General features: G+C 37.9%; 1 protein-coding gene across 7 annotated transcripts in view; it reads right to left on the bottom strand.

Moving 5' to 3' along the window:
• PHF8 (PHD finger protein 8) overlaps positions 1–14,316 on the bottom strand; it is a 98,218-nt gene that overhangs the window by 29,037 nt on the left and 54,865 nt on the right. For all 7 annotated transcript variants that reach the window (XM_082717485.1, XM_082717483.1, XM_082717486.1 and 4 more), the window contains 4 exons: positions 12,622–12,800; positions 12,233–12,318; positions 11,547–11,680; positions 10,608–10,921 (listed from right to left, as the gene is read on the bottom strand). In XM_082717485.1, coding sequence (XP_082573611.1) covers positions 10,608–10,921; positions 11,547–11,680; positions 12,233–12,318; positions 12,622–12,800 — 713 coding nt within the window. The remainder of the gene's footprint in view (positions 1–10,607; positions 10,922–11,546; positions 11,681–12,232; positions 12,319–12,621; positions 12,801–14,316) is intronic.

The following is a 14,316-nucleotide window of genomic DNA, read 5'->3' as shown; positions in this document are numbered from 1 at the left end:
ACATAGAACCTGCTTAAGATTCTCCTCTTCCTCTCCCTTTGTCCCTCCCTCTACTCCCTCTCTTTAAAATAAGTTTCCCAGCCAAACAAAGGTTAAAGGAGTTCATCACCAATAAACTAGCCCTCCAAGAAATGTTAAAGGGAATTCTTGGAGTGGAAAGAGAAAGTCAAAATCATGAGTGATCAAATGATGGGGAAATTTTTCACAGGTAAAATGCAAACACAAAATAAAAGTAGTATATGAATCACTTATCAAACCAATATGGAAGTTAAAGCACAAAAACAGTAAAATCAACTATATCTACAAAATCAGTCAAGGGATTCACAATAAAAGGATAAAAAGGATGACATTTTATACATAAAACATGGGGAGTGGTAAAAATTTAATGCTTTTAAATGGCTTCAACCTTTAGTGACCATGAATTCAATTCAGACTGCTATATGTATAAGATGTCATTACGAACCTAATGGTAACCACAAATCAAAAATCTATAATACATACACAAAACATAAAGGGAAAGGAAGCCAAGCATATCATGAAAGAATGCAATTACGCTACAAGGGAAGCGAGCAAAGAAGTATAAAAAACCTGAAAAATAACAAAATGCCAGTAAGTACATACCTACCAATAATTACTTTAAATGTAAATGGAATAAACTCTCCAAACAAAAGACACAAGGTGGTGGAATGGCTAAAAGAGTAATAAGACCTATCTGTATACTGCCTACAAGAGACAAGCATCAGACCTAACACATATGCAGACTGAAAGCAAAAGGATGGAAAAATGTTTACCACACAAATGGAAGCAAAAAGAAAGCTGGGTAGTTATACTGAAATCAAACAAAATAGACTTTAAAACTAAGACCACAACAAGAGACAAAGAAGGACACCACCTAATGATAAAGAGAACAATCCAACAAGAGGATAGAACTGTAAATATTTATGCACCCAACATGGAAGCACCTAAAAACATAAAGCAACCATTAACAGACAAAAGAAGAAAGTGACAGTAATATAATAATACGGGACTTCAACACCCCAATTATGTCAATGAAAAGATCATCCACACAGAAAATCAAAAGGAAACAACAGTTTTGAATGACAAGTTTGACCAGATGGCCCTAACAGATATATTCAGACTGCTCCACCTAAAACAACAGAATACACATCCTTTTTAAGTACATGTGGAACCTTCTCCAGAATAGATCACACATTAGGCCATGAAACAAGCCTCAAGAAATTAAGAAAGCACAAAATTCTACCATTTATCTTTTCTGATTACAACAGTATGAAACTAGAAATCAATCACAAGAATAACTCTGGAAAGAGCATGAATAAATGGACACTAAATAACATGCTACTAAACAATGAATGTGTCAACCAAGAAATCAAAGAAAAAATTTAAAAATACAGGGAAACAAGTGAAGATGAAAACACAATAGTCCAAAATCACCTGGATGCAGCAAAAGCTCTTTTAAGAGGGAAGATTCCAGAAATACAAGCCTACTTAAAGAAATAAGAAAAATCTCAATAAACATCCAAACCCTACACCTAAAGGAGCTAGAAAAAGAAGAACAAAGGCAAGCTGAGAAGAAGGAAGGACAAAATAAGGTGTAGAGCAGAAATAAATAAAACAGAGACTAAAGAAACAATAGAACAGATCAATGAAACAAAGAACTGGTTCTTGGAAAATATAAACAAAATGGATAAACCTTTAGCCAGATCCATCAAGAAAAAAAGAACTCAACAAAATCAGAATGGAGGAGAAAAAACAACCACACCACAGGAATACCAAGGATTTTAAGAGAATTCTATGAAAAATTATATGCCAACAAATTGGACAGCCCAAGAAAAAAATGGATAAATGCCTAGAAACATATAACCTTCCATAACCGAATCAGGAAGCAATAGAAAATCTGAACTGACTGATTACCAGCAATGAAATTGAATCAATAATCAAAAAACTCCCAACAAACAAGTCTAGGACTAGATGGCTTCACGAGTACATTCTACCAAACCTTTAAAGAAGTGTTAATACCCACCTATTCTTCTTGAATTATTTCCAAATTATTGAAGAGGAAGGAAAGCTCCCAAATTCATTCTGCAAGGCCACCATAACCCTGATACCAAAACCAGTTAAACACACTAAAAAAAAAAAAACCTACAGACCAGTATCTCTGATGAACACAGATGCAAAAATCCTCAAAATAGTAGCAAACTGAATCCAACAATGTATTTAAAAAATCATTCACAATGCTCAAGTGGAATTTATTCTCAGGATGCAAGGGTGGTTCAATATTTACAAATCGATCAATAGCATACATCACATCAATAAGATAAAACCATATGATCATTTGAATAGATGTAGAAAAAGCATTTAACAAAGTACAACATCCATTCATGATATAAATTCTCAACAAAACAGGTTTAGAAGGAAGATATACCTCAACACAATAAAGGCCATCTATGAAAAAACCACAGCAAACATCATACTCAATAAGGAAAAACTGAGAGCTTTTCCCCTAAGATGAGGAACAAGACAAGGATGTCCACTTTCACCACTTTTATTTAACATAGTACTGGAAGTTCTAGCCATAGCAGTCACACAAGAAAAAGAAATAAAAGGTATCCAAATTGGTAAGGAAAAAGTAAAAGTTTCATTATTTGCAGATAGCATAATACTATAAATAGAAAACCCTAGGGATGCCTGGATGGCTCAGTCAGTTAAGTGCCTGCCTTTGGCTCAGGGTCCTGGGATCAAGTCCCACATCCGGCTCCTTGCTCAATGGGGAGCCTGCTTCTTCCTCTGCCTGCTCTGCCTGTTCTGCCTGCAGCTCTCCCTGCTTGTGCTCTCTCTCTCTCTCTCTCTCTCTCTGACAAATAAAATTTTAAAAAATCTTTAAAAAAAAGAAAGAAAGAAAACCCTAAAGACACCACCAAAAATCGATGAGAACTGATAAATGAATTCAGTAAAGTTGCAGGAAACAAAATTAAACACAGAAACCTGTTGCATTTCTATATACTAAAAATTAAGTAGCAGAAAGAGAAATTAACAAATCAAGTTACAATTGCACCAGAAATAATAAAATGCCTAGGCATGAACTTGATAAAGCAAAAGACCTATATTTAAAAAAAAAAACTATAAAACGATGATGAAAGAAACTGAAGATAACACAAACAAATAGAAAGATATTCTATGCTCATGGATTGGGAGAACAAATAATGTCAAAATGTCCATACTAACCAAAGCGATCTACAGATTTAATGCAATCCCTTTCAAAATACCAATAACATTTTCTCACAGAATTAGAACAAATAATACTAAAATATGCACAGGACCAAAAAAGACCCTGAATTGCCAAAGCAATCTTAAGAAGAACAAAGCTACAAAACTGGAAGTATCATAATCCCAAATTACAAAATATATAATAAAGCTGCAGTAACCAAAACAGTATGGTATGGGCACAAAAATAGACACATCAATTAATCAGAAAGAATACAGAACCCAGAAATAAGTGCATACCCATACAGTCAATCAGTCCACAACAAAGGAGGAAAGAATATACACTGGGGGAAAGACAGTCTCTTCAATAAATGGTTACAGGAAAACAGGACAGCTACATGCAAAAGAATGAAACTGGACCATTTTCACTGGACCATACACAAAAATATACTCAAAATGGATAATAGATCTAAATGTGAGACCTGAAACCATAAAAATCCTAGAAGTAAACATGGACAGTAATCTCCTTGACATTGCAAGTAGGAACATTTTTCTAGATAAGTCTCTTCAGGCAAGGGGAACTAAAGCAAAATTAAACTATTTGGACTACACCAAAATACAAAGTTTTGCAGAGCAAAGGAAACCATCAAAACAAAAAGGCAACCTATGGAATGTGAGAAGATATCTGCAAATGATATATTCAGTAAGGGGTTAATTTCCAAAAAATATTAAGAATTTATATAATTCAACACCAAAAAAATAAATAATCTGGGGGCGCCTGGGTGGCTCAGTGGGTTAAGCCGCTGCCTTCGGCTCAGGTCATGATCACAGGGTCCTGGGATCGAGTCCCGCATCGGGCTCTCTGCTCAGCAGGGAGCCTGCTTCCCTCTCTCTCTCTGCCTGCCTCTCTGCCTACTTGTGATTTCTCTCTGTCAAATAAATAAATGGAAAATCTTTAAAAATAAATAAATAAATAAATAAATAAGCTGATTTTTAAATGGGCAGAGGACCTAAAAAGACACTTTTTCAAAGAAGACATACAAATGGCCAAGAGACACATGAGATATGCTCAATATCACTAATCATCATGGAAATACAAATCAAAACTATAGTGAGATATCATCTTACATCTGTCAGAAGGGCAAAAATCAAAGACAAGAGTTAACAAACGCTGGCAAGGATGCAGGGAAAAGGGAACTCTTATGCACTTGGTGGGAATGCAAAATGGTGTGGCCGCTGTGGAAACCAGTAGGGAGGTTCCTAAAAATTAAATTACCACATGATTCAGTAACTCCACTACTGGGTATTTACCCAAAAGAAAATCAAACAATAATTTGAAAAGATATACACACTCCTATATTTATTGCAGCATTATTTATAATAGCTATGATACAGAAGCAACTCATCCACAGATAAGTCCTTCCACAGATGAATGCATAAAGAAGATACAAGACAGATATGCCTATATATCTATCTACACACATACACACACACACTGGACTATTTATTACTCAGCCACAGAAAAGAATGAGATCCTCACATTTGCACCAATGTAGAGGGACCTACAGGGTATAATGCAAAGTGAAATAAGTCAGTAAGAGAAAGACAAATACCCTATGATTTCAAGTATTTAAGAAACAAGACAAAGGAACAAGCAAACAAAAAACCAGAATCTTAAATACAGAGAACAAACTGCTGGTTGCCAGGGGAGGTGGTTAGGGGGAATGGGTGAAATAGAAAAAGGGGATTAAGAGTACACGTATCTTTTTTTAAAAAGATTTTATTTATTTGACAGAGACAGAGAGAGAAAACAAACAAGCTGGGGAGCAGCAGCCAAAGGAAGAAGCAGACTGCCCCCTGGGCAGGGAGCCTGATACACAGCTCGATCCCAGAACCCTGGGATCATGACCTGAGCTGAAGGCAGATGTTTAACTGCCTGGGCCACCCAGGCACCCAAAAGTACACTTATCTTGACGAGCAATGAGTAATGTACAGAACGGTTGAATCATATATCTATGTTAATTATACCTCAATAATAAATATAGTCGAAAGTCATTCAAAGTATCTATTTAAAGACATCTCAGAAAAGAGGATGTATGCATGAATAGACAGTAGATATACCATTAGCCATTAGCCAAGCCATTAAATGAGCTATTCACTATAGCTTTATTAGGATGGCCAAAATAAATACAATGACAATACCAAGTGCTGACAAGCATGTGGAACTGAAACTCACACATTACTGATAGGAACATAAAATGACACAACCACTCTGGGAAATATCTTTGCCGTTTCTTATACACTGACCAGACAGCCCAGCGATCCGATTCTAAGGCATTTACCCAGAGAAATGAAAACTCATGTTTACACAAAAGCCTGCATGTGCATGTTCATAGCAGTTCAACTCATAATCACCCAAAGTTGGAAACCATCCAAATATCCTGCAGTGAGTGAATGGATAAAGAAACTATGGTATACAATGGACTACAGCAATAAAAAGGAACAATATATTCAAACACAACAACATGGATGAATCTTAAGGACATTATGCTGAGTAATTGAGCCTAATCTGAAAATATTACAGTATTGTGCAACTGCATTTACATGACATCCTGGCAAAGGCAAAAACCACAGGGATGAAGAGGACCTCAAGTGGCTGGCAGGCCTTAAGGGTAGAGGGAGGGCATGACTACTAGGGGACAACATATGCTCATTTTGGTGGTAGTTACAAGAATCTAAATGTGTATAACAACAAAGCTGATCTTATTTTGGGTTAATTTAAAAAATAAATTTTAAAAAACCCTTTATCAAAAGGGAAAACAGACTGAAAATAAAGGAAAAGAGCTTTCAATCTAAGATGTTATACAAAAAACACTTAGAGAAAGGAGTGAAATAAAACCAGAAATTAACAGTAAACAAACAAGATGATTAGTAATCAAATGAACGAAACAAAACTGCTAAACATTAGGATCAAGTACAGCCAATCCCAATAAGGAAATGTCAACTCAAAAGCAGTAATTCTGGGATGCCTGGTTGGCTCAGGTCATAATCCCAGGGTCCTCAAACTGAGTTCCACATCTGGCTCCTTGCTCAGCAGGGAGCCTTCCTCTCGCTCTCTCTCTCTCTCTGCCTCTACCTGCCACTCTGCCTGCTTCTACACAAGCTCTCGCGCTCTCTGACAAATAAATAAATAAATAAATAAAATCTTTTTTAAAAAAGCAGTAATTCTTACTGTAAACCACCATTAACAAATTAACAGAGAAAAACTATGTATTTATAATCAAAAGATGTCAAAAACCATTTGCTAAAACCTAATTTCATTTCTGATTTAAAAAAAAAAAAGCCTCTCAAACTAGAGATAGATATTCCCCTGAAGTTCATGAACATAGCCTATCAGAGACCTACAGAGCCCAATGTATTAAGTGGGAAAACACTGGCAGCATTACCTTTAAAGTCAGAAACAAGACAAGGACTATTCAACACCCTAATAAAACTAGAAAAATCTAGACATATGAATACGTGAAAGAAAAGGGGTATTATGAACGAAATCTGTCTCCCAACACCCCCCATTCATATGTTTAGTTCCTAACCCCCAATACTTTAAAATGTGACTTATTTAGAGATAAGACTTTCAAAGAGATAATTAAGTTAAAATGAGGCCAATAAAGTGGGCCCTAATCCAACTTGACTGTGTCCTTTTAAGAGATTAGGATATACACAAGGACAAAAGGGTCCTCTGTTCACAAAGGTAAGATCAGATGAGGAAGCAGCATAAGGGTGGTCATCTGTAAGCCAAGGAGAGGCCTCAGGGGAACCCAACGCCACTAGCACTTTGATCTTGGACTTTCAGCCTCCAGAACTATGAGAAAATAAATTTCTGGCATTTAAGTCATCCAGTCTGTGGTATTTTGTTATGGCAGCCCTAGCAAACTAAGACAGGGAACGTAGATCACCTCCTTCAAGAGCCCAAGACAATTAACTGAAAAATTAATAGAACCAGTAAGAGTATATAGTAAGGCAGTCTGATACAGGATCAAAATAGAAAACTTATACATTCCTCCATACTTGCAATAGCCAAATGGAAAATGTAATAAATAAAGTATACATACATCCCATTATAGCAGATAAGACTTCTGATGAAAGATGATAGTCTCCATAAATTTATCTATAAATGCCATACAATCTTAATAAAAAAAATCCCAGGATTTTCCATGGAATTTGACAAACAGATTCTAAAATCCATCTGGAATAGAAAAAAAACCTCAATAATGGCCTAGAAATTCTGGAAAAATAAGAATAAATAGGTTGGCATCTCCTTCTTATTAAACTGCCTTTCTCATGTCACTAGGCAAACCAGGAAGCTGAGGGGAGTAGTTAGACCAAGGGCAGATGTTTTAGCTGTAGGTTGATGCGACTGTCTGCTGAAGGTAGGGTGAGTAGCCAGAGGAACTTGGCATGCCCTTAAGATCAATCACAGCTCCATTCAGAGATGATGGGCTTGCTGAACACCTGTGCTCTCCCTAGGTCTAATGCAAGTTCTGCAGAGGGGATTTGCTCTACCAGATACAAGGCCTATAGTAAGTAACCAACGCAGTATCCCAACAGAAAGGGACAAATTTTGTAGAACAGAAAAATATTAATAATATCTAACACACAGCCCTTACCACGTGCTAGGCAATGTCCTAAGTGCTTTATGTGTATTGATTCATTCAATCCCTACAAAAACCTGTGAATAGGTACTGTTCTAACAGAGAAGCACAGAGGTTGCCCAATGTCACATAGCTATTAAGGGACAGAGCTGGGAACAGAGTAGAAAAACAAACCCACATTCACATGGGAATTTACTTTATGACAAAAGAGGAACTTCAAACCAGGGGGATAATGATGAACTAGTGAACAAACGGTGTAAGGGCAAATGACTAACCATATGGAAAAAATTAAGTTAGATTCTTATCTCCCACAATTCATAAAACTTAATTCCAGAGAAAGAGGTAAAATTTTAATGTCTATACATATTTTTGACAAAAATATGAGTCTTCTTACACAAGACAAAATTTAAAAAATTGATAAAGGTAACTATGCAAAAACTGAAATCTACATGCTAAAAGATACCATAACTAAAATTAAAATATAAGCAGTAGATTAAAACATTTTGCAACATTTCCAGAATATATTAACCAAAAAAAAAACCCTAAGAAATCTATAATTTAGGGGCACCTGGGTGGCTCAGTGGTTTAAGCCTCTGCCTTTGGCTCAGGTCATGATCTTAGAGTCCTGGGATCAAGCCCCACATCGGGCTCTCTGCCCAGCAGGGAGCCTGCCCCCCCCCCCGCCTGCTTGTGATCTCTGTCAAATAAATCAATAAATCTTTAAAAACAAAAATCTAGAATATATAAAGAACTACAAATCAATAAAAAAAAATCCCAACCATCCTAATAGAAAAAATGGTTGAAAGATTGAATTAATTAATTCACAGAAAAGAAATAAAGAAGGGGTGCCTGGGTGGTACAATCAGCTAAGCGACTGACTCTTAATTTTGGCTTGAGTTGTGATCTCAGGCCTGTGGGACTGAGTCCCACATCAGATACCACACTCAGGGCAGAATCTGCTTGAGACTCCCTCTACCTCCCTGTGCTCACTCACTAACCCTCTCTCTAAAATAAATAAATCTTTAAAAAAATAAAAAAGAGCCAATAAACAAATAAAACAAACTCAAACACCATTTTTTGCTATCAGAGTTCCAAAAATTAAGAAGACTGATAATATCCACTGCTGGTAAGGTTCATACACTGCTCATATACTGGCCCTCTCAGAGGGGAACTTGGCACTATTAACATTTATTTTGTACATACCCTTCAATCTAGCAGGTCTACCTACCCTACAGAAATGTTAGCTGCCACATGGGCACAAAGAGTTATTTACAAGAATTTTCTTTGCAGCGTTGTTAGTCAAACTATAAAATTAGAGACAACCTCAATGTTAATCAGTAGGGAATGGTTAAAAATACAATGGCACACCAATGCTATAGACTACTACACAACAGGTAGATTTCAGTGTGGTGATGCAATAGATAGATCTCTATGTAATGATGCTGAAAGATGTCCAAGCAAGTTGTAGAACCATGAACACTACACAAAACTGTATTTATTTGTGTCTACATGTGGTTGTAAGTACAAAATGAAAGTTATGTATCAACTGGTTAACACAATTTACCTGGTTAACACAATTTACCTCTGGGTAACCTGCCTCAGAGAAAGAAGAGTATTAGTCAAAGGGCACTTTTACTTTCTCTTCTTGTTCAAATCTTAGTCAATGAGAATTAATTTAAAGGTGCTATATGCAACTAATGAATCACTGAACATTATGTCAAATAAATGAAACAAGATGGGATTGGGAGGGAGACAAACCATGAGAGACTCTTAATCTCACAAAACAAACTGAGGGTTGCTGGGGGGAGGGGGGTTGGGAGAAGGGGGATGGGGTTATGGACACTGGGGAGGGTACGTGCTTTGGTGAGTGCTGTGAAGTGTGTAAACCTAGTGATTCACAGACCTGTACCCCTGGAGATAAAAATATATGTTTATAAAAAAATAAAAAATTAAAAAAAAACTAATGATGTATTATATGTTGGCTAATTGAATTTAAATTAAAAAATAATATTAAAACCCACATTAAAGTCAGTTGTACTACACAAAAAGGTGCATTATGTAATGTAGTACTTAACAAATCTTAGCTTAAAAAAAGGTTATCTCTTAAATGCAATTAGTCTGCTCAAAGATCATTATATACCTTTGCAAGGGATGAACCAAACAACAGAGAAGGAAATGGAAGTGACAGAAATAAAACAGGCAAGAGGGTTTGAAAAAAAGAGTTTCTAGTAAAGAAGGTTAGACAATTTTAAAAATGGATGACAGCTGGGGCACCTAGGTGGCTCAGTCAGTTAAGCATCTGACTTTTTATTTCAGCGCAGGTCATGATCTCAGGGTCATGAGATCAAGGCCTGTGTTGGGCTCCACACTCAATGTGGAGTCTGGTTGAGATTCTCTCTCCCTCTACCCCACCCCCCACCACATTCTTTCTTTCTCTCTCTAAAAAATAAATAAATCTTTAAAAAAATGGATAGCTAACTATTTTCTGAGGGTCTTCCATACGTGAGACAATGTGCCAGGTGCTCTGTACAAGCACCATCTCTAATTCTTGCATCAACCTGTAGATATTTCCACTTTATAGATTAAGAAAACATAACTCAGAGAAAGCAAGTATCAAGCTTAAGGTAAGGTCTTTGCTCATTATTGTCACAGGCTGTCCTGGACAGGGAGTGGGTTTGAGACTGGGGTGAGGGGGGAGCACTTCTGGCCTGTACCCAAGTGCTTGGCGGCCCTTACTATACTCTGCATCCTTGAAGCATGCTCCCAAGCTGTCCTGTTCATCCAGACTGGCATTCTCTTCCTCCTCCTCGCTCTCGGTTCTCCAGTATGCTGGCCTCTTGATGGGCCGCTTCCCTGGGGTGCGCTGGGAAGCAGGACTGCTGGACACTGTGCCCAGTCCACTGCTGGAGCTCCCACTGCTTCGGTCCTGGCCCCCAGTCCACCAGGCCTGCAGGCTGGAGGTAGCTGGTGAGGATGATGAAGACTGAAGGTTGGCCATGCACAGCATGCCCTGGATGGCCTCCTGAGTGCTGGGAGAGGCAGGGGCCTCGCTGCAAGGGACAGAAGAGAAATGCTTGAGGGAGTTCTCTAGCTGTCGGAGGAAACCAGTCATCAGAATAGTCAGGGAGGAGGGACAATAGCTACGGGAGTTAGGGTGGGAGGAAGGAGGAGAGGACAATTCCAGATAAGAAACCAGAAATTAAACCAACAGATCAAGATAGTACCCCAAAGGCTGTTTTCATGTAAAGGTCAGTCCTTCCTGCCCCAAGTCTTTCCACAGACAGCAAGGAAGGTGGCAAAAAGAGGGGTGCACTTCCTTCCCTGTTCACCCATGCTGAATTCTTCCAATTTAAAAAAAAAAAAAAACAAAACAAAACAGGGCCCAGAAAAGGCTCGGCTTTCCTTCCATGCCTCTTCTAGGCCCTCTTCCAAATCCCAACGTACCCAAAACCAATCCCCTTAAAGTTTATACATCTACTCTCTGTCAGGTCTTAAGTTCCTCAGGACAGATTTCATGTCTACTTTATTCTTTCAGCCCGAATACCCTTGCTAAGTCTTTGCCCCTTTAAATGGCTCAATAAATATCTGTTGATTGGCTCATCTAACCTTTTAGGTGGGGGTGGGAGGGTGTGCTGTCTGATCGCCTGGAAAGGGGAGAGCAAAGCCAGTACTCACGTGAGGGCAGCATAGTCAGGTCCCCCCACCTGCCTGCTGGCCTTAAGCAGATCAAGAATTCCACCAGCACCACTCCCATTCCCAAGCTTGCCTTCGACCCCTTCCACCATATCCTCGTCTGTTGTATAATCCTCCTGTTGGGGAAAGAGGATATCACCTCAGCTGCTGAGGGCTGGTCTGGTAAGGCCCCAGTACAATGTTGACATTTTTACTCTGGATGCTAGTATCTCCTGAGCACCAAGTACAGATCAAACACTAAGCAGAATATTCACTCTTTCATTTTAATCTCCACAGCATCTTTGTGAGGTAGGCATTATTATTCTGTGTGTGTGTGTGTGAGGTAGGTATTTTAATTCCCGTTTTATAGGTAAGGAAACTAAGGTTCAGGAAAGTAACTAAGTTGTGTAAGGTCATAACCAGATATTCCAAATCATATACTCTTTCTGCTACATCACAATGCCTTTTATTCTAACCTGCATTAAAGGATTTTTAAAATATTTCAACTCAATTATGGTCTTCCAGTTATATGCTCAAGTGCACTGCCCTTAGCACATAATCATTCACTTAATAAATATTTTAGGAATTGAAGGCATAGGGTATCTTTCCCCCCCCACCTAGAATGACAATCTGTCTCCTGTCTCTGTAACCAGAATGGCAGAAGACCAGACAACAGGGCAGGCTCCTACCTCAATGTCAAACTCAACTTCTCCTGGTTCACGAACTCGGTTGGGGTCAGAGCAAGGCTTCGCACGGGGTAACTTTCGGGGAAATTCTAGAAAATAATGAAATATACATATTGTGAAGATAAGATTAACATCTGAGCCAAACACCCAGGGGAAAAAAGTCAGAATATAATTTTCCTAAAAGTAATGACCACAGACACAGGCCACAACTAATTTAGGGAGGTTAGGAATTGGTTTATAAATAAATCTCTAGAGCAAAGAATTCATGGAAGCCTAAAGAGCTGGTAAGTCAGAATGTCAACAAGCTCAGGCCTAAGGCCTTTGGTCTATCAGGAGGACCCAAAACAAATGTGAAATAGGCAGGAAAGGAACAAGAAAGAACAGGTACATACTTGGTCTTATTATCAGGGTTGCCTTCTCCTTTCCCAATCTCTCATCAATCTGCAGTTCGTCATCTGAATCCAAGTCAAATTCATCCTCCATCACCTGTTCTGCCACCAGCCTAGCCTTGTCTGCCTTCTTCGTGAGCTTGGCTCGCCGAGACTTGGATAAGGTTTTTACCCTCTTGGTACTAAAAAGAAAAAGAGCATAAAGATAGTCACTTTCAATATTATTAAAATGGCAACTCCCCCCAAATTGGTCTATAGATTCAATGCAATCCCTATAAAAATCCAGCTAATTTCTTTTATAGAAATTAATAAGCTGATACTAAAATGTATATAGGCACACAGAGGACTTAATATGGCCAAAAGAATTTTGAAAAAGAACAAAGTTGGAGGATTTATCTGCTAAATTTCCAAAATTTACTAAAAAGCAACAGTAGTCAAGGGAGTGTGATACTAGCAAAAGATAGACACATACATCAATGGAACACAGCTATGAGTCCAGAACCAACCCTTTAATTTACAGCCATTGATTTCTGCCAAAGATGCTAAGACAGGGGCACCTGGGTGGCTCAATTGGTTAAGCCTCTGCCTTCGGCTCAGGTCATGATCTCAGGGTCCTGGGATCGAGCCCCACATCGGGATCTCTGCTCAGCAGGGAGCTTGCTTCCCTCTCTCTCTCTGCCTGCCTCTCTGCCTACTTGTGATCTCTGTCTGTCAAATAAATCTTTTTTAAAAAGATGCTAAGGCAGTTCAGTGGGGAAAGGATGGTCTTTTCAACAAATGGTGCTGAGATAACTGGATATCACATGCAAAGAAATGAATGTGGATTCTTAACTCACATCACACACAAAAATTAACTCAAAATGGATCCTAGATCTAAATGTAAAAAATAAAATTATAAAACTTCTAGAAAAAAAATAAAGGAAAATATCTTTAATGACCTGGAATTAGGTAAAATTCAAAACATTTGTGCTTCAAAAGATACCACTAAGAAAATGAAAAGACAAGCCATAGAAAGACTGGGAGGAAATATTTGCAAATCATTTATTTGGAAAGGATCTACACCCAGAATAGTTAAGTAATGGTTAGAACCCAATAATAAGACAAACAAGGCAATTTAAAAATGAGCAAAAGATCTGAAAAAACATTTCTCTAAAGATGATATACAAATGGCCAATAATCACACAAAAATATGCTCAATATCACTAGTTACTAGGGAAATGCAAATCCAAACCACAATGAGATACCACTTGATATCCATTAGAATGGCTATAATAAAAAAGACAGTAACAATTGTTAGCCAGTATATTGCTGGTGGGAATGTAAAGTGGAATAGACACTTCAGAATAAATTTTGGTGGTTTCTCGAAGAGTTAAGTATAAAGTTACCATGTGACCCAAAATTTCACTCCTAAGTGAAAAACGGAAACATATCCTTAACAAAAACTCGTACGTGAATGCTCATAGCACCATTATCCACAACAGCCAAAAGCGGAGTCAATCCAAATAACTGTCCACTAGTTAATGTATAAACAAAATGGTATATCCATACAATGGTGTACTATTCAAAAATAAAAAGGAATCAATTAACAATAAACACTACACCATGAATGAACCTCAAAAACATTATGCTAAGTGCAAGAAGCCAGACATAGAAGACCACATGTTATGTTATTCCATTTATATGGTATGTCTAGAAAAG

The sequence above is a fragment of the Mustela nivalis genome, assembly GCF_964662115.1.
Source record: "Mustela nivalis genome assembly, chromosome: X".
Lineage (NCBI taxonomy): Eukaryota > Metazoa > Chordata > Mammalia > Carnivora > Mustelidae > Mustela > Mustela nivalis.
The sequence above is the reverse complement of the archived record's forward strand: the minus strand, read 5'-3'. Positions and strand labels throughout refer to the sequence as shown.